The following is a 25,969-nucleotide window of genomic DNA, read 5'->3' on the forward strand; positions in this document are numbered from 1 at the left end:
ATGAACCAGATTATTCAAACTGAATAAAAGTACCAAATAAACTAGTCTGTAGAAAAAACATACATACTACACTTTTCAGCATTAGTATTGTCATTAGAAATTTTGTTTGCATTTTTTATTTCATTACAAACTACACTGCAATTTCTGAGACTTCAGAACTACACAAGCGTAATTTATGGATACGAATCTGTAAGGATTCGAAAAACTGAGACATTTATTACAGAGCCTATAAACTATTCTTGAACAGCTACAGGAACTATCGTGCTATCGTTTTAAGAATTAGCCAATATACTTATGAAATATTCTTGAAAAATAAGCCTTCCATATCACATACTAGTATATACCACTGGAAACATTCCAAATCCAAACCCCACTATACCTCGAAAAGATGAAGGTTCCTGCAAAGCATTACTTGGTAATCTAGCTGGTCCACAGAAGAGTGACACAGTGACAGGTGTTACAACAGAACAGCATCTGATATTTGCTATCCTGTGAGCTCTCGTCATTTCATCATATATAAGCCAGTCTGTAGGGAGTGCCTGAATGGCTGCAGCTTGCCCATTTGCTGGGGGAATCTGTGCAAGAGCAGAAAAAGAGTAGGCTATTTTACCCTCTATTTGTAATTAAAATAAATTTTAACACATTTGTAGAAATAAATACATAAATATTTATATACACATAACTTATAGACACAAATAAAAAAAAGCGAGAGAGAATGCAGCCAGACTCACAAATTATCCTACCATCTTGAAACTAAATATTTTGCTTTAAAAATGGATCTAAAAAAAACCAAAAAAATCATTTTCCGAGCAGAACTTATTCCTGCTATTATGAGCAGGGATTGTTACATCTTTAAAATAGTCTCATTTAAAACTAGTTTTTTCTACCATTTTGTCTCATTCCATCTAGAAGAAGGACTAACTGAAATAAGTTTTGATGAAATAATATTGGAAAAGTAAACCAACTCCAGTTCTTTATTTTATCAACTGCCAGGAAAAATGTTTTCTAAAAATGTAGTGTTTAATGCACATGCTGCTTTTAAAGTACTGACAACTATGAAGAGACATTTCTAAAACATTTGATAGAATATAGTGCTCTTTTTTGTGAACTATAAATTCAAAATGATTTTACCTTTTTATACTGAGGTTGACTAAGAACAGAGGTAGGATGAAACCGCACTTTCTTCTCCTTTGGTCCAGTCAAAACCAGGCTTTCTCTGTCTACGTGCACTAGATTGGGATACATCCCAGCCACTAAGGCAGCTTTAACTACAGCCCAGTTTTCAGAGTTAGTATTAACATCTCTAATATCAGCTCCTCCTCTGGCTCTAACAAAACCTGAAGAAAAAGGACAAAAAGGTGTTGTATTTGCTTGTATTTAAGATCTACTTTTTTGCTTCTCAAAAGGAATTTGGAAAAAAAAGTGAAATAAACTACAAATCTGTTGCATTTTTCACCACTGCCAACCTTAACAGCACCAAGAAGAAACCATTATACTGAAATCCTTCCTGGTAAGGGGTTTTATACTAACATAGAAGAGAATTACTTTTTACAACACAAAGACATTTGTTACGGAAATTTCTTAGAACGTAAACATCCAAGGAAACGTATCTCACACTGAAAGCCAGTGGTGTGTGGAACAATCAGGGCGCTTTCAGTTAGTTCAGCTGTTCCCCAGCCACACTTCCTCACTCCAGCATCTGCACCACACCCAGCATTAGTGTGTACTGGTCTGTTTCAAATTAAGGAAGGAAAATGACACCAGTGAACACTATTCTTGTTACAATTTGTATTCGCTTGTACTAGGTATACACTTGACTCCAAAACTATGTTAAAACTTTTTCCAAGCTATTTACCTGAGGCTCTAAGCTGGCCAAGCAGCTGTGTTCTCATTCCTATGATGATTTCCATTGTGGCTTGAGACAGAAAGTTCTTTTCACAGAAGGCTCTCTCCCAGCCATCACTGCGTGCCTTCTGCCATGCCTGTAAAGAATATTTTTTTACATTTGCCTATTAATTTGATTAGCTAAAATAAAAGAAATGCACTTCTTTTAAAGAATGACATTTACGTCAATAAAACGAAGGCAAAAACCATTCTGAAAGAATGGAAATGTATCAAACCGATTTTTTTTTCTGGTTAAGTACTAGATTCTCTTTACCCATTCCCTAAATTAACATTATGTTATTATAAGATCATTATATTAAGTTATGATCATTACATTAGGATCATTATCTTAACTTATCAGTGTAGCAGGATACAAAGTGGCACCTTGTTGGAACATTCAGAATTTAACCAGGTTTGAAAATATAAACAAAAAATCTGATAAAAAGTGTTCTCTCACAAATTTATGAGTCCAATATACAGGAAAGCCACTAGGCAAAAATAAAGTTTCTTCTCTAAGGACTTAACTATAGTCTATCATTCTATATCCAACTTGATTGGTACATCATTTTCTTTGACATGTGATCTATCATGATTAGTACTCTTTCTGAAGATGAAATAATACCTGGAAAGCCCTGAGAAGCGCCATATGGTCACTAAATGTTCCTGCAGTAAAACGTTTTCTACACAGCATGGCTGCACGCTTTTGAGAGGCCAGTGTAGGTAAGACAAAAGGGTCTCGATATGCCAGAGTGCAAGCAATAGTAAGAATAGGATCCAGGCACTTCAAGACAACAGCACACAACACCATTTTACCAAGGTGTGGTTCTACTGGTAATTCAGTGAGATGATAACCAAGTTCAGTGAGATCTTCCCAAGGGTCCATGGCATCTATTGTCTGTTTTTTTTTTTTTAAAAAAAAAAAGGCAGGGAGGGGGGAAGGGGACAAAATTAATTTACAGTAAAAGCAGAAAGGATGTTAATACTGGACATTAACTAGACTTGTTCCCACACACTAAGAAAGCAAGTCAAACTCTTAAGAGTTTGAGAGGAGAGAATTTTAAGCATTCTCTTTCCTTAACATGGAAAAATACATCCACACACACAAAATGAAATGAACAACACACAAAAACTCAAAGCATCCTTAAGTAACTAAACAACAGTCTCAGTACGAACAAAACTCAGCAAGATATGTTGCCACACCACAAATATAGAATCAAACACAATTCCCATCTAAATCTAATCCTCTGCTGACCTTAAGTATTTGCACAGCATTTCTCACAATTAAAGCTGGTGGAGGATCAGGAGCTTTCATAAGAAAGTCAACAATTGGACAATTAATTGGAGCCAGAAGTTTTGTGTGTAAACAAAGCTCCTGCAAGTTAAAAAGCAAAAAAAGATTGTTAAGATTGGAAGGAAAAAAAACCAACCAAACACACACTTGTTTGGAGTTCATAGTATAGTTTGATGATAATACATTTTTTAAAAGTTATAATTTCTAACTGAACATGCACCTGAAGTGGCATTCTTAGAAGTTCTGGAGTCTGAAATTCCAACATATTCTGAAATCGGAGCCTGCTGAAGAGACGAAAACAGACTCCAGGCTGACAGCGCCCAGCCCTTGAAAATAAAATATGGGAAGGTGTTGAAAATCAGAACTTCTTAAAAACCACCAAACAAAACCAACAACAACAACAAAAAAGCACCAAAAAAACAAACAAACAACACACACACAAACTTAGAATAGAAATGTAGAAGGTCTAAGAAAAAGATAATTTTGTCATTAAGTCGCACACATGAGGTGAGACTTTTCCAGTACATGGATTATTTTTGATAGTATAGAAATTTGTTATTATAATTTTACCCCAACACTGAAAGATCTGGAGAAACAAAAATAAGGCCATCTAAAAATAAAGTGATGCGGGTTTTTTGCTAACCTAAGATCAATCCAAATCTCAACTGTCCTTTGCTGTAAGGAATATGTCGTAAACTTCATTTCTTCCTCTTCACAACCCCCAAACAGTTGGAAGTTACTCTGGGAGTAAAAGGTAGAATGAAGACCGAATAACTTGTGAGTGAGGGGACAGAGATGGCAGATGCTCATTCACACTCAAATTCCTGCAGGTTAATGCCAATATCATATCACCAACCACAGGCATTTGTTGCTACATATCCTTTGAGCCCTCACCCAGTGTTGGGAAGAACATGATAAAGGCCTGTTAAGTCATGAATACTTTGGAGAAGGTGAATAAGGAATCACTACTCAATGTCTCTTCTAATATAGGGACATATATTAAAAACTAGCAATAGGCAGCACTTTGCCCACAGATAAGTTGTGAAACACCTTACTGAACACTGTGGCTGCCGGTGCTACATGGGAGAAAGAGGAAGGAGAACCAGTTCATGAGGGGAAAACAACCTAGGTCTAATGTAAGGTTTGGGAAATTCCTGAGTATCACTTTTGGGAAATGACACCAAGGAAATACGTTGCTGACCCTTACTCTTCTGCACAGAATTAGCACTGGCCATTGTCCAACACGATAACTGGACTAGGCTAGTAACATTACCCAGTGTGGCTGCTATTATGTTGTGTACCTTATCCTTAACATACAGGACGGTGGATATCTGCAAAACAAAATGCAGTATGAAGCATTTATTACCTGCCTTTTCTCTGGATAGCACTGGCTTTTGAAATCCACACCATTTTTAGCATTGTAACACAACTCAGTGCATCAAAAGACTTCTATAAAAGCAAAGCAAGGAACATAAAAAGAAGATTGAATAGGGTACATGAAATAAAAGTTTCTAATGATTTAGATCATCAACACAAGTTCTCTAAACAAAAAAAGGTAATAATAATAAGCACCAGCAGCTTCTGGCACACAGGTATGTTCTAAAGTACTTAGTTTCAAGGGAATTTATGCTACAGCCTTCGCAGTATCTTTGTACTACACAGTTTTCTAAATTAAAGTTTTGCAGTAATTGTAAGTCAATAAAATCGTAAGTCAATAAAATCGTAAGTCAATAAAATTGTAAGTCAATAAAAGACATGGATTGTGTTTTGTGGTACCACAAATCAAGCAAAAATATGTTATTATATTGAATAAAGTTTTCTTCTTTGTCTCACTTGGAAATTATGTCCTTATTTTCCTACATTTGATGCAAAATTACAAAAAGATTGTATTACCACGAGAACTTCAGAAATTTGTGTGCATATCTCCTATGAAATCCCATTTTATTTTCTAAGCCATATACTAGGTCTTAAACTGCCTCATTATATTAACTCACTTTTCTTGAACAAGTAATTAGGGAATGGGCATTCAACACATCAAAAACAATGCTTAAGAACTTAATGGATTAGACTTGGGTTAGATACAATAGTAGGACAAAGGGAACTCCCAGTGTTCTCTAAGTCTCAGGAAGATGGTGGTCCAAACTGATGAATTTGTTTTAAAAATCAAACAGAAATACCAAATTTACAAAAAAAAAGATATATATATCAATATAATCAACCTGCAATAGCTTTTACAGGTTTTAAACAGTTAGCTATTTACAGTATTTGTCATAAAACAAATGGATGTCAAAACTTCTCAGTGAGTTTTGTTGCTTGACATGCACTAGCTCTCAGCCTACTATTAAAAAAAAAAAAAATAGTTCTCCAAAATTTATGTATTATGTATTTTAAAATAACACTAGGAAGTTTGCTTCCCAAAGAAAGTTTAAGCCAATCATACCTCTTTCATCTTGCCTGAGTCAATAACAAATACAACATCATTGACTGTTATGCTGGTTTCTGCAATATTAGTAGAAAGAATCTGCAATTAAAAAAAAAAAACTATAGTAACTGTAAAAGCAAAGACAAAATAGATCAATGTAGTATCTGACGAAGTCCTCTGATACTTGCTATTTTGCGGACGCCAGAAGGCGGATTTTTAAGCACCTTCTTCTGATCCAAAGTCTGCATATTTGAATGAAGCATGAAAACTTGGTATCTAATGCAAGACAAAGAGCAAATTTTAAGGATCTTTAAAAGAAACAATAAAAACTCAAGACAACCATAGAAACTAGAGGTTTTACCTGTGAGCATTATCAGCAAATCTCTTGTCATCAAAAAGAATACGGTCCCTCAGGCTAACTATCTCATCATATCCAGGAAGAAATATTAAAATTGCTCCTAAAAAAGAAGTTGGTTTGCAGAGTTAAATAGAAAATTCACTTCAAATATATGTCAGTACTGTGTATACTAGCACTCAGAAGGTTTTACCTATTTGGTATTACTGAAAAAAGAGCACAATTCATCAGAAGCTGAATCCACAGAAGTTTATTGGGAGTGTGTCTATATACCTACCAGCATCACAACTATGACAGATGTTATAAAGTAAGTGCATAATCAGGTCCAGATCCACTTTTTCGTCATCAAAACTGTGATGATAAGCTTTCAACAGTTCTCTGTCCTCTGCACTAAGGTCACTACCACTTGTTTGGACCAGGGAACTTTCATCCAGATTTCCAAATTCCACTGAAGCACTAAAATGTACAAATACACAGACCATAGTCAAGGTTGGTTGCTTCAGGTTTGCATTCAGCCATCAATTCAAAATTAGACCAACAAGACTACTTGTCTCAAATTTTGATTTTAAATTGTAGCAGAACAGCATCTCCACAATACTATTACTATTCACTGATTTAAGTGTTAACCCAGTAAAGCATGCAACTTCAATTTTTAGCGTTAACTTTATTGTACTTCACTGAAACACAACCATAAGCAAATGTGACAGAACTCGAAGTATAAAGTTTATCTGTTAAAGGAAAAAATAATATTTAAAAGAAATATATTTTCAAAAAACTTCCCTACCATAACAGTTAAGCAGGCACTACACCAACAGAAACTAAATTAAGAGAAATTATAATAATATAGGTCTCTACAAAACTGTAACTAAACTATAATAATTGTAAGCTAATCAAAAAACAATTCTTGAATGGCCTAGTGTACCTGTTAGTAATATAGAGTTTCTTTAATATGGCTATCTTGTATCAACAATATACAGGTAAAAACACACAACAGATTTGTTTCCACAATAAGCATCTGAAATTAAAATGGTACTTTGTATAGAATCGGCATCTCCTCTGCATATTTATTTAAGTTACTACAATCACATTCTGCCTAGACATATAATCATGATAGGAATGTCAAGATGATAAACACTCATAATATAAAAGAAGTCCTACACTATATATCATACATAATATAATATAACACTATATATATAAAAGAAGTTCTACACCACTAGAACTGTATTTAACCTAGGAGTTGTGCAAATATAATCACTGATACTGAACACAAACAAACTTTTTTTTTAAATAACTATGTTTTTGAAATATTCCTATTCTCAAATAAATCCTGCTATTTAGGCCAGATTTTAAATCATAAAAAGCTACAACCTCTCTGATTAAAAGAAGACAAAATACAAATTTCCCTTCACCGTGTTATACAACTGTTTCTGCAAAGTAGTTACAGCTTACCTGTAGGACTCCAACAGGTCAACAACCTCTGTCTGTCCAAAGCGCTTAGCCCAGTCCAAAGCCATCCTGAAACAGTTGCAAAAAAATCTTTATTATTTTCTCACTTCAAAAGATACATATGAATAGCACATTATGTGAGGAAACAACTGACACTGCACTTTTCTATCAATATTCTGCATTATTCTATTTAATCAGCGCTGTTATTGTTGGATCTGCACTTCCCATTTTAAGTGCATAAACAGGTGTAATAGCCACGTGATTTTTAGATAACTGGAATTCTTTACCAAGAAAGAATCCCAGTTTTCACACATGCAAACATGTGGAAGGAAACGAGGAGGAAGAGTGTGCCACTCCTTCAAAAAAGCAATGTCCAGAGATAAGCCATGCCTTTTTGCAGTACCCTTTACTAGTTCCTTTAAATCATCCCGAGAAGTCACACCCTGGACATTTTTCTCCAAAATGTATGAAAACATTGGGCTTTTTGATGTCTTACGGAAGTTACCCACCTCACAATGCAGTTCACACTGTTTTCCTTTTAAACTGCATTCCTTCCCAAGTTTTGCAAGTGGTAGTACCAAATATCAGACCCCTGGAATCCTAATTCTTATCTTTCCATATTACAATTATTTACTATAGTTCCCTGTTTATATGAAGACACAATTCATGGCCATGAAAATCTGAATTTTTACAGATTCACAAATATTTTTTACACGATACAACATATTTACAGTTATAACACGGCAAAGATCTTTGCACCTGTAATACACTATTTTTAAATCTGATATAGGTTTCTCTCTTAAAATAAGAATCGCCAAACATTTTGGGTCTAATTCAATCAACCCAGTGAGGAAGATTCCAACTTTTCTTTCTAACCAGTGTGTTAAATCAAACTCATTGAAACCAAGAGTGTATATCCCATATTCGAGACAGTTTAAGAATTCAATTTACAATTTACTGAAAATAATGTGATAAACAGAAGTTAGAAATTGTTTAGACTATCAAAACCTATTAATGCTTAGTAGTCTGATTAGTTAGCAAATTAGTTTAGATGTTATAGAAATTTCTTTCTCGTTTGTATATTGACAAATAAATCTATCTTTCAGTTTATCTGTTTGTTTTTACCAGCCATTGGATGATTTGCAGTGGATACTTGCTCCCATACTGATCAGTTGTTCTACTTGACTCAGAAAGCCTCTCCCTGAAGCAATCATTAGTGCAGTCGCGCTGGTTTCACTGTGCCTATAATCAACTGACAAGTACCAAAAAAATCAGCAAAACCAATACAAACATTGTTATCTTTTCATCTAAATGTAGTATGAACAGGCCTTTCAAAACCCAGCCCAAAGAGAATGTTTCCTCACTTCATCCCACCAGTCAGTTCATGTGAATTTAACACTATTTTAGAAACATAACATCTGTCAATACTTCAAAACAAGTATAACAACAAATAACTACAGAAGTCATTAATTCTGCTAACTCTATTCATTTTTTTCAATAGGCATCAGAACTCAAACATGATAACATGTGAAATTGGAGACAAAGTGACCACAGAAGTTCAGGTTATTTTGTGGTTGTTTTTTTCTTATGTAATAAGATGAGAAACTTACCACTGACATTTTCAGTTAGAATGAGATGGAACACCTGAGCAAAGGAATCAATATCTTTATGCAACCAGATGTCAGAAAGACAAGAATCCATTTCTTTTATTAGCCATGGTTCAAGGCAATTCACATCTTTTTCAGTCTGAAGAGAAAAAACAGTATTGAAAGATTAATCTCTTCAAAGAGTTGTCTTTATTCTCATATATTAGACACAAAGAATTTGAACAGTTAGTTTTCCAAGTAACAATCAGAAATAGAGCATTCAGATATCAGTTAAAACATTTATTGTATCATATGCAAGCACTTTAAACAATGGCAGTCTAGCCATTTGATCTAAACAGAAGTTACGTACAACCACCGTAACTGAAAAGCACACTTTAGCTAGAGTAGTTCATGCTAATTAAAAAAAAAAAAAAATCATGTTTTAAAATACGTTAATATCCTTCTAAAAACTCTACAGGAGTAATATCTTTAGAAAACAGTTTTTAAATGGGTAGAATAATATAACGCAGATTCAAACATCTCTTCAACAAAAGGAAAAACTTACCAGTTGATTAAATACTGCGTCACCACCATCATCCAACAGATTATACTCTTCACTTGCACTTGGGACAGATCTTTGTCTCTGAGATTCCAGTTTGCTATTATTTTCTCGAGCAGAACACCACTCAGTAAGACTGTTTTGCTGTTTTTCTTCTAGAATGCATAAAGTATTTCCAAAAAAAGTTTTACAGTTGTCTTAATTATCCATTGTTTTCAGTTACTAAAAAATAGTTATATCAAGTCACAAAGTTCTACCTATCCAATTTCTTTTATTTAATCTAGAATGCTGTTACCAGTCCAATATAAATTCCATGATTAAGGGCATCCAAAATGCACCATTGCAAACATCTGCTGTAAGAACAAGGTAAAATATACCACTTGGGTGCTTAACACCCTAAATCTCCAGTATTCCAACTTACTGCATTCAAATGAGCTTCCTAAGTAAATGTTTTCTACACAATTCTCAGACCAGATCTTTCTCCAGAAGTGAAATACTGAAGAGAAGTGATATAGCTCCTGCATGTAACAAGTGATTTTTGTGTACAAGTAGAAGGAACAGCAGAAGACACCAGTGCCTTAACTGAACTTTTCCATCCACAGTGATCAGAGCTGAGCACCACGATAAACATACAGTTAGTATTGTACATTATAGCTTTGGGTTTTGTCTTTTTTTTTTTTTTTTTTTTTAAATACAAACTAGGATCAGTTGTCAGGGAAACTTCTCAAATAATGTATCTACTTAATCAACTGAAAAACAACTATATTAAGTTCAAGTGTGCTAATGCTTCTAGGCTATATATATTAAATGCATCCATGTCTGAAGAATGCAGTGAAAAATGTTACTAATAGGAACCACTTCTGTGCAAGATACACAAAATCCTGCCCTCTTTGATGGCTGCACTTTAATTGCACCCAAAGGTCAGCACAGAGTATCTTCTGCTTCTATACTTTTCATGTGGGCAAAGCCCCCAATTATATGCAATTCTAGTCCATAATAATTAGGAAAAGTATAACATTTATCAACTGAAAGCAAGAAGAATGCAACCATTGAAAGAAAGCGAAAGTTGTTTTTTTTTAAAAAAGTTACATAATCTACTTCAATAATTTAAACACTGAGAGCTTAAAGATACTTGCTAAAGATCATGTCTCATTTAATATTCTGACTTTGGAATTTTAACAGAGAATCATCCTATTTAGTTGTTCAATCGACCAATGACACTCATTGCCAACTCTAACAACTAAGAAGTCCACCAACCTCGCTGCTTCTCTTTTTTGTACTTTACCATCTCCTTGTTTGTGTACCCAGTGCTTCGTAAGATGTCCTCCAAAAACATCTCTTTAACTTCAAAAGGTCTTCCTTGTACTGAAAGTATAAATAATTCATAAAATATTAGATATTCCCTAGCTTCATTTATAATCTTAGTTTTAAAAAAGCATTTTTGTAGACACAAAAAGTGAATTAAACATTATTAGGGCCTGATTTAAGGAATTATTACTTTCCTTGAAATGTTTTGTAAAAGTATCTTCACTGGAGTTTATTTTCTTAAGATTACTGGGCCACAAAACAAGACATCATTTCAAAAGGGAAATGCCAGCTAGGTACCTTGTTTCTCATTAATCTCTTCAATTCTATTAAGTGTTATAGCAAGAGATGCTCATAAGATTGACAGTTATTAATTGCAATTTTATCAAAATGAGAAAAAGAAAATAGCCATTTTTGTTTAGGGTTACCAAAAAGAATTCAGTGTGTAAGACTGACACCCGGATTACAAAATATAACAGCAATTAATACAGCAAGATCCCACAAGCAGATTGCCACCTTTGTATTAAACTACTTTTTTTTCATGAGAGGTATATGAGGAGATGGACTTCTCTCAATTTCCTCAATCACTTCAGCCAAACTTGGCTTTCTTTACTGAATACTTCCTGATGAATGAGATATTCCAATGGTCTTTATCTCCTAATAATTTACCCTGATTTCTTTTTCAATATCACTGTTTTCTAGATCTTATTTATGGACATTGAAGGATTCTTTTTCACAGGAAGAATTAAAATCTCTAGATTTTAATTTCTGGTCCCTTAGCAGACATTTGCCATAGCTGAGTTTAAATCACCTAGGACTTTTCTTGAGAAAGAACAAGCTACAATTCACATACTTTTAGAAGCTGTCATGGAGGAAGTGTTCCAACACTGATCACAAAGTCTGTGTACTACAGGACCCACAACCACAAAATGTTGGTTTCTGTGGTCAGGATTTTGTCAGCTATATTGTTGAAGGAGAATCAAATCTTTCTCATGGCATTAATAGACAAAGTATCTAAACTCTCTTCTTTTAATTCTTAAATTCTCAAAAATAGAAAAAGGAAAGCGTCTTTTCAATTGTGATTAGCTTGTGAAGACCAGTATGTGATAACAGTATAATCACTAAGGTAAACTGGAGAAAGATTGTCATCAGGTTTTCCAGAATAAACATATTGATCTAAATGAACAGGAAGCTACAAGAAGACTAAACTGGAAAGCTGCACAATTATAACTGAGGTTTCCCCTCTCCAAAACAAATTTGGAAAATAGTGAAACCATGTGTAATTTCCAGATTCCTGCCTCCAACAAGTTGCAAGTCTTATTTTACGAGGCAGAAATTCAGAACCGGGAACTAAACATTTCTATCTGTAAAAAAAATAGATTTCATTTTCAGGAACATTCACTAAAATGAACCAATGATTTATAGAGAAGATTCTAAAGAAAGTGATCCTATCTATGTCCTGGGACTGACAAGCTTCTTAAAAAAAGGCTGACATGCAGACAGTCTATTTGATTGTTTTGAAAAGAAAGCACTTCTCTTAAAAGCTTCCTTTCAAAACACGTTATACTTAGACATCATTGAAAAAAGAAGGGGACTGCAAGGTGCCAGAGCAGATAACCCATGCAGAAAACTTGCAAGCCAGAAGGGTGAAAGGAAGAAAAAAAGAAAAAAAAAAAAGCATCTCCCATACATCTATGTTTTACCTCTACTAAAGATCAGTCAAATGAAGTTAAAATAGCAATAATGATAATATTTCTTTGCATTTTAATGTAATCTAACTGCAGATTACTGAGTCTGAATATAAATTAACATAAATTGCCATGCCTTTTCTCAATGTTTACCCAGATTAACAGCTAATAATTTCCTTTAAAGTAAAGAATCGTGTGATTAAAACATGAAAACCCCATTTGCCTAGGACTGTATTTCTGAAGTGACCAGAACACTTCTCTCTGAAGTAGGTGCAAATAGTTAAGAAACAACAAAAATGAACAAAGAACAAGCATTGCTGTAACTCTCAGTGTATTTATCATGTTCCCTTACTCAGAATGGTTTGCTACAGTTTAGTAAAACCTGTAAGTCCTAGGGCAGGTATACTCAGATTTAAGAGTTTACATAAATACTTACTGTGTATTACTGGGCAACTTCCAAAATACCTAATAAAGAGATTTGCATCTAGAGCAGCACTAGAAATAATTAGTTTTAAATTAGTCTGCTTTTGCAACACATCTCTCAGTTTTATTAACAAGAAGTCACTGAACCTATCCCTCTCATGTACTTCATCCTATAACAAAAGGAAAAAAAAAAAACAACAGATGAACATCACAGATCCAAGATTATAACTTTTCACAAATATGAACTTTTTTAAAAACTAAAATATATAATTTGCTGGTAAGTCTAGTTTAAGTAAGGTTATATATATATGAAGTCAAAAAATATTTCAAAAAGTTTTATAAAGATATCAGAGCAGACTGCACTGGTAATGCACAAGCTACATACACCTTGATTTCAGAGGTTAAAGGGAACTCCTGAAACTTTTTTAATTATTTGAATCTCATTTTCAAGATAATGCCACAAACCGCAAATCCCACAAATTTTATTTTAATAAATTCTCACTTCACAACTGATGAACATTTAAAGAAATGTATGATACCACATAACCAGAAAAAAGTTAGACTGTTTAGATCCATTAAGTCATGCACAAAGCTTACCATCAATTAAGGCACATGACTGATTAATCATCTTTGTTGGTGTGTTCTTCTGTTTTGTTTTATATTATGAACTTATGAAGCAGAGACCCAAATACAACATTTTTAGGCTGAAGTCAAGAACGTACAAGTCATACTCACACATTTTTCCATTTTGATAAACAGGCAGGCACCTAAAATTATCATGAATTTTTCCGTCTTCAGCAGCGGAGAACTTAATCTTGCGCTAAACATTCTGGTTCCACTGACTTAGCAAACTCCACAATAGGAATATTCACGTAACCATAAACGAACACACTTAAATAATTTACTGATATTTAGACTACTCATTATCTTGAAAACATTTGGGCAAACAAATGGACTGCAAACCTGGTATTGCTAAAACAAGTACATGATACAAGAAATTCTGACACACATTGAATCATATCTACATAAGCCTCCCTAAGGCTTTTCTGCTTTCTGACACAGAAAGTTTGGAAAAATTTAGAGCTCTGTCCTCCACAACTGCATCATGATTCCAAAATTAGTTATTGGCATGAACCGAAAATAAGATACTTTTATACCTTTACCTTTACCAAAAAAAAAAAAAAAGTACGTTCAATAAAGACTCAGTAAGTCTTTAATCCTAATTCAGATTCTAACCAAACAAAAACGCTCAGCAAATTAATACAGAAAACTAGGATCTCATCTTCAAATTAACAAGTAATACATACTGCTCCACCTCACATGAAATACAACAGGATTCTTACCACAATAACATGTGTCACAGTTGATAGAGTGCTGTCTCCTGCCATTAGCGTGCGAAGTAGTATGCCATTAGTGCAAAATGTTAACAGTGTCTTTGGAGAAACCCTATTGAACAGTTCATAAAGATAGTTCAGTATTTTGCACCATTTAAATGCTGCTAGCTTTCCACTACCTACTGAAAATTAAAGGATTGAACAGCTGCTCACCAGAGGTGGAATTAGATTATAGTACTCTCACCAAAGAATTCATGCATACTATTTGTTTTTAAACTATACCTATTCCCAGGGAGTTCCTAAGGAATCTCAGTGCTTATGCTCCAAGACTTCAGACAATGGATTAATTAACAAAGTGGGATTCGAATTTATATAAATAAACAATCAAATGAAACAGAACCTTGAGAACCTCTCCATGTTGTTTAATTTACTGGAAAATTCAGTGTGGACTGCTTTGGAAAAACAGGTTCCAATTCTTCAGCATATGCTTGGATATAGTCTTTGTATTTGCCTATATGTGGTGGGTTGACCCTGGCTGGATGCCAGGTGCCCACCAAGCTGCTCTATCAGTCCCCTCCTCAGCTGGATAGGGGAGAGAAAATAAAACGAAAGGCTCATGGGTGGAGATAAGGACCCAGCAGTTACCGTCACGGGCAAAACAGACTCGACTTGGGGAAATTAGTTTAATTTATTACCTATCAAATCAGAGTAGGAAAATGAGAAAATACAAACTAAATCTTAAAACACCTTCCTGCCACTCCTCCCTTTCTCTTAGGCTTAACTTTAGTCCCGATTTCTCTACCTCCTCCCTCCGTGCAGCGCAGGGGGACAGGGAATGGGGGTTGCGGTCAGTTCATCACACGTTGTCTCTCTTGCTCCTTCCTCCTCAGGGGGAGGACTCCTCACACTCTTCCCCTGCTCCAGCGTGGGGTCCCTCCCACAGGAGAGTCCTCCACGAACTTCTCCAACAAGAGTCCTTCCCATGGGCTAGTTCTTCACAAACTGTTCCAGCATGGGTCCTTTCCACAGGGTGCAGTCCTTAAGGGTCACAAGTCCTGCCAGAAAACCTGCTCCAGCATGGGCTCCTCTCTCCATGGGCCCACAGGTCCTGCCAGGAGCCTGCTCCAGCACGGGCTTCTCACAGGGTCACAGGCTCCTTTGGGCACCCACCTGCTCCATTGTGGGGTCCTCCACGGGCTGCAGGTGGATATCTGCTCCATCATTAACCTCCATGGGCTGCAGGGGACAGACCTGCCTCACCATGGTCTTCACCATGGGCTGCAGGGGAATCTCTGCTCCGGCGCCTGGACCACCTCCTCCCCTCCTTCTTCACTGACTTCAGTGTCTGCAGAGTTGTTTCTCTCACACATTCTCACTCATCTCTCTTCTGACTGCTGCTGGTGTCATGCAGTTTTTTTCTCCCTTCTTAAATATGTTATCACAAAGGCGCTACCACCATTGCTGATGGGCTCAGCCTTGGCCAGTGGCAGGTCCATCTTGGAACCAGCTGGCATTGGCTCTATCGGACATGGAGGAAGCTTCTGGCAGCTTCTCACAGAAGCCGCCCCCGTAGCTCCCCCCCTACCAAAATCTTGCCACGCAAACCCAATACGCTATCCTTGACTGAATCACAAAGAAATCAGCTGATCCTTTTCAAATGTTTTAAGTTTTCTCTTCAAGAATTTCAAAATCTTTAAAAATTACTATTCTAGTACCTGTGGCAGTTAGCTGTGCGAGTCAAAACAGCGATTGACGCTACTTTCTCCAGCACTGCCACCTTAAGTACTGAAAAGTTCCTTTATAACGTACTCTACAGTTCTTTTCTGGAAGACATGAATTCAATAGTTATCATATGCGTATTTCTTTCCAAGTTTGGAATTCATCCCTCCTTTCAAAAATCCTTCTACATATTAAATTCAAGGAACACATCCAAGATGGAAATGCTTTACTTTATTCATCTCTACTCTTCTCTCTTCTTCAGCAGCCTTCTAGAAATCATCGTTGCTGTCTAATAGTTAATAAAACTTAAAAAATGAAGACTCCTGTGTTACTGTAAACACCTCCACCCCGCATCTTTTTTGCCCAGAGTTGGACACATTGGCATCTCTCCCTTTTGCTCTCTCTCTTGAATGAATCTATTGATTCTTCTTAAGCAGGATCTTCTGCACTGCCTCCAGTAATTCTTCCACTTTGATCTGACCTATACTTTGTCATTCTTCAGCCAGCATAATACTTCTACACATTAATCATCCACCTTATTTGCAATTCATCTTTACTAGCTCTTTTAATCCCTTAATAGCCTTGTGAGCTTTTGTACACATATTCCAATCCTTCTTTAATTTTGCTTTGTTGTTCACGTGCATTCATGTTCATTAGCTATGTTATATCTTCATCCATACAAGCAACACAACCAGCTATACATTTTGCCATCTTCTTCTCACTTATATCCCACCTGCTGCCCATTCCTGGAAATCCCACCATCTATATGGTTCAAAGAATCTAGAAACCACACACAAACTTTAGATTTTCATCCATGCCTGCTCTGCTTTAGGAACAAATTCCTCAGGTGACCTAGAAATCTCCGCTTTCTTAACACTTCATGCTTTAAACATAAAAGCTGAAACAAAGTAAGTTTAACCCAAACTAGATTGGTAAATAATGCTCAATTTCATCATTCACTTTCAAATTTTACTTTTTTTCCTTTTACACCCCCTATCAACTCACTATATAGCAATTGTTACAGTATGCTAGTCTTCCTACTTATATTCAAAGCTTGCAGAACTTTTGGATCTATACATGTTAAAAGTAGGGAGAAAAAATGAGAGGAAAGTGTAGACTTGATTTGAAAATAAGACAAGGAATTCCACACACACCCAAGAAGAAATCAAGAAGACAACTTGGTACACAAAATTGGAAAATACAGGAGCAAAACCATCCTTTTCACTCTTAAATATTCCATTACGTGAAATTACATATCCTACCTATACTTTACATACTAAGCTTTTACGAGGCTGTGTCCCAAATATACTGTAGTTTAAATGTACACAAGACTAAAGATACCAACGCAAGATCAATCGACTTTAAGAAATATCATCAGTACCTGCTTTCTAATCGGATCTGATAACCAATTGTTTGGCCAATCTTTTCTCTTCTTTCTGCTGCCACTCTTTCAGCTACAGCAACAGCTGCCAAACGTCTTGGCTGAGTGCAAAATATACGACAGGGAGTTCCATTTTTGTAGCAGTCATCAAGAAGGAACTGAGGAATCTGTAAAGAAGTGGTTTAAATTTACTTTTTAGTTTGATAAAGTCATAGCTTTTTTACCACAGTGAAACAATTTAATTGTGTCTCAATACTACACAAGTTGCAAAAGGATTCACAATAGGATTGTGATTGCAAACATACCTGAAGGGGCAGAAAGGCAGCAAAAATAAATTTCTGATTTTAAGTTTAATCTCGGTAAAAAAAAAAAAATCTGCTTCTATAAAAAAACCACCGTACTAATCTTTAACACAGTAATATTCTACTCTGGATACTAAGAACAGAAAAAGCTTTAGAAGGAAAAGGGCTATACAAAATCATAGCTACTTGCCACTGAATATTTTATATTCTTTTAATGAAAAACTAGTATCTATGAGAAAACTGTGGAGAACCATTTAGGCTTTTAGTAAGTATCTGCTGGCTTAGCATTTCAAAAGCAAGAAACTGAATTAGAACACAAGACTTTTTACTATATAGGAAAACAAAAGCCTTAAAATGAGCATGAAGAAATCCCTTATTACATAAATATTACAAAATTGGCATTAGTTTTGTATAAATACTGTTATCTCTTTTATTTCATTAAAGAAACATACTTGAGTAGTTTTTCCTGATCCAGTCTCTCCTACAATCAAAACAACTTTATTGTCCTTTATTATTTTGACAATTTCTTCCTGTTTTTCAAAAACTGGTAGGGATTGCCTGAAGGAATCAAACTCTGATTCCCCTCTTTTCACTGGAACTTGTGGGATACCATTGTTAAGTCGTCCGCTTGTCTTGTTCACTTCTCTGTTTTCTGTGAAGAAGAGTTAACAATTTACTTAGACAGATACAAAAGAAGGTCACTGAAACATTGCTTAAAAGTCATACATAAAAATGAACATTCTTGACTTTATATGCATCCCTGTAGATAAAGTTACAAACCCATCACACATTTAAAAGCCATATTCATAGTAACGCATCCTGTCACGGTGCTTGAAATAAATGTTGTTCAAAGGGGTTATTACCTTCATAGACATTACTTTCATTGAACAAAAACAGACTACCCCAGTGCATTGCTCAAAGTCAAAAAAGGTCATAAAGAGCAAAGAGAAATAGAAACTAAACCCAAGAAAAGCAACCTGCCTGGCATATTTTCTTGGCCTTTGTATCATGTTTACACATTCACACCTCCACAGTTTGCCTAGAAACATTCACTGGAATGTGTAAGTTAAACCTTTAAGTTACTCCAAACTGACAAGCATGTCTTCTGAGAAAAAGATAACTTTACTGTGATTCATATGCCACATTCTCCCTGGTCTTTTATGACCTCCTTTCAGTCAGTCTTACATAACCTAATGCTCTAGTCCGTAAGATTTGTCTTAAATCATACAAATTGAACCATGCTCTATCTAGACCCATGGACCCACACAACACAGTATGATGTATTAGAAAGCAATGCATAAGTAGCTAAAGAACCTGCACATCCTCAGAGGAGACTACTTCAAATTCAGTATTGTAAATGCTATTCTATAATTCCTTAATAATTATTTTCCAGAGGAATGAAAAGCTTGCTGTAAATTCAATTATACATATTTAACATGATTAACAGATTAATATATTAAATTACAAGCACTGTCTTACCAAGATAGACACAGGCTAACACATTAAAAGGGCTGAAAACCATTCTGGAGAAGTAAAGAAAAATAAATTTTACACTATTCATTGGCTTATGCCTTACATTGCTAAGGAATTGATTTTCAGTAGTTTTATTATAGTTTCCCTCTGTTCATTAAAAAATCCTATTAAACAACTGAAACAATTGAAAAAGAAAACTAGCAAAGGAAGCACTTAAAAGTATGAACCATCATAAATCAGAGATATCCAATGAAACAAGGCATACTGGTACAAGTGTTTTCTTGTGCATTACACCCAGCTTTGCGCACAGAAACACAACATAACTCTTACACTCATAACTGTTAAAGCACTAATCTTGTTAAAAGCATTGTTTAAAAAAAAAAAAAAACCACAATATATCAGAAATTTGTCTTCCAGTGAACTCTTTCATATTCTAGAAATCACGAAGTTTAGACAGTAGTCTCTTAGGGGCCGAATCTATTTTAGAAGATGACGAAACAAAAAATAAACTTCTTATTTAATCAAGAACATGAATTTCTATAAGCAGAACAGCCACCCTCATTTTCTCATACGGGTGTTCTTACACGGCAGTCATGGTAACACTTCTCCCTTCAATCTCACCTCATGGAACTTGTAGGAAATCACATTTCAGAAATGTACTTCCAAATAAATTTGGTTGGAACTGGCTCAAAGATAACTTGGCACAAGGGAGACAATGGAATGTGGGTGACATGACTGACTAAGTTCCTCATGACACCAGTTTCAAAAGACCCTATATTAACAATTAAAAAGTCAAGAAAATTAATGGGATGTTTGGGGGGGAGGGTGTCAGTTGGGATGGGAGAGGAGACAGGAAAGAAAGGGTTTTCTTTTGTAGTTGAATTGTGGGTTGTTTTTTTTTTTAAGCAGTGTTGATCCATAAGTCCGTATCAGAAGACACGCTGAACATACCAGATTCAACAGCACATGCATTTCCTCGCTCCGTCTTTGGCAGAAGTTCTGTTCGTTCTTTATTTGTGACAGGAAATCTCTGAATTAAACTCCGAACAGCATGTTTCGTACTGGGAGCCAAGCAACAAGTCATTACTGCATGTGTCAGTTCTGATCCATCCTTCTTCCTTACAGTCAGGTATCGATTTGCTCCTTTTCTGGGAGGGGGGAAAAAAAAAAGTATTTTAGGAATAAGTAACCTATTTACCTCTATGTAATGATCTCTGACCATAATTCTTTCAAAATGGTTGTCAGACTATTTTCAAATATAATGTCATAACTAGAAACTTCCAAATAACATCCTATGTAGCATAATGCACACCAAAATAACAGAATATCCACTATCAAAACCACCCTCTATTCACACGAGGTAGTGCAGCACAGACACTGCAGACTTCGGATGACTACGCCCAGCACAACATTGCAATTAGGCCTCCATAATGTAACACTGTTCTGCTACCCTTCTCTTAAAGGTTTATCACCGCATTTGCTTCGTAAAAGAACTTGGCTGTTCCCAAAAGACAGCCAGCTCCATCAATCATTCTATCAATCAATACTGAGAGGTATTACACAAAACTGATTTCTAGACTGATTTAAGAGATTTAGAGGTTAAAAATCAACAAAATAGACATAACAAACAAACAAGTAGCCTTCTAGTGATACTCCAAGCCTTAAGGAAATCCAGTAAAACAAATCAGATTTCCAGGATGTTCATTATCAAATATTTACAATGTAGAATTAGAGCCAAAACACTTAATCATAACACTGCATTTGTTCTCAGACTGAACTTTGATACTGAAACGCAAAGAACTGTTGTAAATATGTTTGAAACTGAACTATCTTGTGCCTGGGCTACAATGACATATCAACATTTTGAAAATGACTTCTCAGGATAAAAGCCCAGGGCCCCGTCCCTGGCGGGGTGGAGTAGTGGTGCCTGTGTACGGGGTGCAGATACCCAAGTGCTGGCAGGGGTGGCCTCTGTGAGGAGAGGCCGGGGCTGCCCCATGCCACACACAGCGAGCTCCCACAGACTCACTGCAGGGCAGTAAGCCACAATGCTGGTGACTCTGTAATATTATATTTAAGAAAGGGAAAAAACACTGCACAGCAGCTGTGAGAGAAAGGAGCAAGAAAAATGCGGGAGAAACAGTCCTGCAGACACTAAGGTCAGCGAAGAAGGAGGGGGAGAAGGTGCTCCAGGTGCTGGAGGAGAGATTCCCCTGAAGCCCATGGAAGAGACCTCAGTGGGGCAGGTTTATCCTGAAGGAACTTCAGCCTATGGGAAAGACCCCATGCTATTTTCTCCCCACGTCCTGTTAAGGAGGGGGAGTGACAGACCAAGCTGGCTGGGCACCTGGCAGTCAGCCAAGGTCAACCCACCACAACATGGCTGCTTTCTAAGTTGTTGGCTTGGGTTCAGCTCCTGGTCAATGCAAGATAATTTCAGAACAGCAAAAATACTGAAGCTGGAAGAGTATTTGAATGTGCATTCCAGAGAAAGGTTGGCAGAATTGGAAAAACCGCAATGCTTCCCATGACTATGCTCCCAGTCTTCAGTAGTTTGTATCTCAGCAACCTCGAACCACAGAATCACAGAACCATTGCGATTTGAAGGGACCTCTGGAGGTCATCTGGCCCAAACCCCTGCTCAAGCAGGGTCACATAAAGCCAGTTGCCCAGGACCATTCCCAGACGGCTTTTGAGTATCTCCGAGGGAGACTCCACAACTTCTCTGGGCAACATGTGTCAGTGCTTGGTCACCCTCACAGTTTGCGCCCATTGCCTCTGGTCCTGCCACTGGGCACCACTGAAAAGAGCCTGGCTCTGTCCTCTTTGCATCCTCTCTGCAGGTATTTATATATGTTGATAAGACACACACCGCCTTCTCTTCTCCAGGCTGAACAGTCCCAGCTCTCTCAGTCTTTCCTCATAGGAGAGATGCTCCAGTTCTTCATCACCTTGTTGGCCCTTCACTGAACTCTCTCCAGCATGTCCATGTCTCTCTCCTACTGGTGTTCCCAGTGCTGGACACAGCACTCCAGGTATAGCTCACCAGTGCTCAGTAAAAGGGAATGATCACCTCCCTCGACCTACTGGCAACACTCCTCCTAACTGGGGGGGTAGTGGGGAGCTTGAGAGATAGCCCTGCTGCTGTGTGAGCACTGCTCAGCAGTAGCCAAAGCACTGGTGTGTTATCAACGCTGTTCTGGTTACACATACAAAACACTGCACTACGAAGGCTGCTGTGGGGAATGTTAACTCCATCCCAGCCAGACCCAATATACTACACTACTAAATGTCTAGAGGAAAGCATACTAGCTATGAAGAGTTTACAGTAAGTTTTCTGTAAGTAGTCAACATAGGCTTGCTTAACTCAAAGGAAAAAACTAAGGACACAAAATATTGTCCTATGGGTCCCAAGCAATAGATTCCCTTCTTTATCCACTCTGTGCAACAAGTACAGATACAGTAATGAATATTAACATTAAAATTATACTCTATCTAGAAATTCAATAATGAAAGCCAATCATGATCAAGCTTTTAAAGACTGATCATTTCAAAAGTTATTGCAAGCATAAATAGAGGAAATCTGGGGAGACTAAACACAAGTAGAACATTTGAATTTATTTTAAAAGGAAATTTATGTTTCTCAAATGTGCAACGCATTATTCTAGTAAAAAAAAAAAAGATACAGTTTCTGTCTTCCTAAGTGAATATTCCCTTTTTCTCAGCTGTTTAAATTTCAGTTCAACTATTCTCCAAGCTTCATGTCACCCTGAACACTCCACACTTAAAAACCAACCAAACAAACAAAAAAAACCCCACAAAACAAAAACGGGAGGCAATTGTCCCACTCTACACTGCACTGGTGCAGCCCCACCTGGAGTACTGGCGTGCAGTTTTGGGTGCCTCAGTAGAAGAAGGACATCAAACTATTGGAGTGTGTCCAGAGGACGGCGACCAGGGTGGTGAAAGGCCTCGAGGGCAAGACATAGGAAGAGGGGTTGAGGTCACTAGGCTTGTTCAGGTTGGAGAAGAGAAGGCTGAGGGTGACCTCATCGCAGTCTACACCTTCCTCAGGGGGGGCAGCGGAGGGGGAGGTGCTGATCTCCTCTCTCTGGTGACCAGCGACAGGACATACGGAAATGGAATGAAGTTGCGTCAGGGGAAGTTCAGCCTGGACATTAGGAAAAGATTCCTCACTGAGAGGGTGATGAGTCCCTGGAACAGGCTCCCCAGGGAAGTGGTCATGGCACCTGTCAGAGTTGAAGGAGCATCTGGACGATGCTCTTAGTCATATGGTTTAGCTTTAGGTAGTCCTGCGAGGAGCAGGGAGTTGGTCTCGATGATCCTTATGGGTCCCTTACAACTTGAGATATTCTATGATTCTATGAAAACAACTACCAAAAATACCAGAGAATCTACTAGGGAGCCGCCCAGAGACACTTATAAAGCTCTACAAAGAATCAACAAGGATTCAAGCAGGGTTTACCAGTTACAGTTAAGCACAGGCACCACACAACCCAATCACGTTCCTGCTAACCACTTGTGCACATCTGACAAGGCTTTCTAACACTCCATGTTCCCAAAATATGGTGCAAAGATACACAAGTTTAGCCACATTTATTGTCTCAGGCATCTGTGGCAAAAATCAGCTATACCACTCCCGAGACTGGAACCACATTGGAAGCATAGCTTCATTTGAACAGAACTGTGCTTGAATAAGATCTTCTGAAACCAAGCTACACGTTCAACACAATCAGTGCTAAATAGCACTTATGCCGTAATTAAGTATAGATCAGAGAAATGGCATTTTACACTACTTTTGCAAGAATCATGAAGTTATCGCCAAAAATGAGGAACAGCAAATGCTGCTACGGTTTTACAACAGTCCACGAACACACAAGTTATACATGACACTCCATCTATCTGGGTTTTTCCTGTAACTTTCCCTTTCCAGTTGCTTTGCCACCTCAACTCCCAAGGCAACCAGATTCTCAGCTTTCATGCAAGTTCATCAGGTCAACAAACATGGGTTTTCCCTTCAAAAGATCAGAGCAGGGTAAGAGAAACAAACATCATTGCACCTACACATGAATCCTCTTCTCCTGCACTTCTCAACAGAAGTACTCTTTTGGACGTGCCACTCTAGGTTACGTTTTATCTGTCAAGGTATGAGATTCTACACAAAACCCTTGAGCACACAACAGTGCATGAAAAACAGAACATATCTGGGTGAGAGGTCTTTTTTATGAACCCATGAAATCCACAAAACAGTATAAGGACAAGCTATCTCAAACTAAGCAAGTCATAAGTTTTTTTAAGTAAACATAAAGCAAAACACACTTATTTTTATCTTACTTTTTTCTCTAGTATTATTCCCTGCAACAGTGCAGGATATGCTAGAAACACAGATCATTTTAATGCTAGTCATGAAATTCCGTATATTTGCACCAAAAAAAGGGAACCACAAATAAATATCAGACTCCAACTTACCCTTTACTTTTAGATATCAGTCCAAGAGACTGACAGAGACGGTGAACAAATGCTCTTTCAGTACTGGTGAAAGAAGAAGGAAATTCCATTTCTAGAAAGATAATAAAAAAAGCAAACGTAACAACACAACACGCAGTATTCTTGACATATTATCTCGATGCCACGAGTTTTTCAATCCCCAAACCTATCACGTTCTCCCGTGAACAAAGGGACTAACGGCAGTGCTGTATCTTCACACCCGCAAGCGATGCAGGGTTCACAAGCAAGCCATCTTATTCGAGCAGAAAGGACCTAAGGAAAGGCTTCCACTGGTGAACCGATGAAGAGCCTCCGGGCCTAGATGTCTATATGTCTATCACCCCCACTCCGGGCCTCGCCTCGCCTCCCCCCGCCGGCCCAGCCCAGGTGCTCACAGCCGCCCCGACTTCCCGCAGCCTAGCGCCCGCCGCGCTGCCGGCCCGCTGCGACGGGTCCGCCCGGGCGCACCTGCCAGGCGGGGCGCCCCCCCACACCTTCCTCCCCCGCGGCCGGGCTGCCACTACGCACCTTTCTCCTCTCCATACCGGAACCGCTCCAGGGCGAGGTTCACCGCGATCTCCACCTCTTCGTCGACGCGGATATCCTTCAGCCCCTTGCCTCGGCCGCGGCCCGCCGCGGGGTCGGCGGAGGCGGCCACGGCGGGGGCACCCGAGCCCCCCGAGCCCCCGCCGGGCTGCCGCGGGGAGACGCTACTGGGCCGCGACATGGCTCCGCCACCGCGGGCGACAGCCCGGGGGGTGTCGCGGAGACCGCGGAGGGAACGGCGACGCGGGGACGCCGGGGAAAGGCAAACGCTGCGGGCCGGTATCGCCTGAGGAGGAGCGGAGGCAGGCCGGCGCAGCGTCGTGACGCCAGTGCAGGGGGCGGGGCTGCCGCCCTGGAGGGGCTGCCCCACCCCCGCCCCGGCTCGCGCCCGGCGGAGGCTCCGCCCCCAGCTCTTGGGGGCGTGGCGAGAGCCGGGTCCAGTGGTGGGGGCGGAGGCGCGGGCTCGGCCCGCCAGCGCGCGACAGTGGTAGCGCGCGCCCCACCGGCGCCTTCCCCCGCTGGCCCCCTGGGTCGCGGGAGGCCGTTAGCCGCCTCCCCTCAGCGCCGGCCTGCGGCAGCGGGCGGGCTCAAGGCCCACAGATGGCTGCGGGATGGTTCTGCTTCGGACTTCCGAGGCGCAGGTCCCCGGCGGGGAGGCGCCGATTTCCCGGCCCAGGGAGGTGGAGGGTAATTTTCAGTCACGTACTCCCTTGGGGCAGTATGGTGCGGGACGTGTGACGTGTT

The 25,969-nt window shown here is 38.4% G+C and overlaps 1 protein-coding gene across 3 annotated transcripts in view; it reads right to left on the reverse strand.

Moving 5' to 3' along the window:
* Positions 1 to 25,544, reverse strand: part of YTHDC2 (YTH N6-methyladenosine RNA binding protein C2) — a 37,275-nt gene extending 11,731 nt beyond the window's left edge. Inside the window, exons 1-23 of one of the 3 annotated variants that reach the window (XM_075136676.1) lie at positions 25,208 to 25,542; positions 24,662 to 24,752; positions 20,123 to 20,319; positions 18,151 to 18,350; positions 17,397 to 17,563; positions 14,306 to 14,408; positions 12,976 to 13,132; positions 10,804 to 10,911; positions 9,553 to 9,701; positions 9,012 to 9,147; positions 8,527 to 8,653; positions 7,405 to 7,470; positions 6,230 to 6,408; positions 5,959 to 6,055; positions 5,786 to 5,873; positions 5,616 to 5,696; positions 4,542 to 4,624; positions 3,396 to 3,501; positions 3,137 to 3,256; positions 2,507 to 2,779; positions 1,856 to 1,982; positions 1,132 to 1,337; positions 380 to 575 (exon numbers count right to left, since the gene is read on the reverse strand). In XM_075136676.1, the coding sequence (XP_074992777.1) occupies positions 380 to 575; positions 1,132 to 1,337; positions 1,856 to 1,982; positions 2,507 to 2,779; positions 3,137 to 3,256; positions 3,396 to 3,501; positions 4,542 to 4,624; positions 5,616 to 5,696; positions 5,786 to 5,873; positions 5,959 to 6,055; positions 6,230 to 6,408; positions 7,405 to 7,470; positions 8,527 to 8,653; positions 9,012 to 9,147; positions 9,553 to 9,701; positions 10,804 to 10,911; positions 12,976 to 13,132; positions 14,306 to 14,408; positions 17,397 to 17,563; positions 18,151 to 18,350; positions 20,123 to 20,319; positions 24,662 to 24,752; positions 25,208 to 25,406 (3,256 nt within the window). In that variant the 5' untranslated portion in view covers positions 25,407 to 25,542. The other 2 variants (XM_075136678.1, XM_075136677.1) reach the window with 2 other exon arrangements.
* Between the last annotated feature and the right edge of the window lie 425 nt (positions 25,545 to 25,969).

This window comes from Calonectris borealis, chromosome Z, assembly GCF_964195595.1.
Source record: "Calonectris borealis chromosome Z, bCalBor7.hap1.2, whole genome shotgun sequence".
NCBI classification, from domain to species: Eukaryota; Metazoa; Chordata; class Aves; order Procellariiformes; family Procellariidae; genus Calonectris; species Calonectris borealis.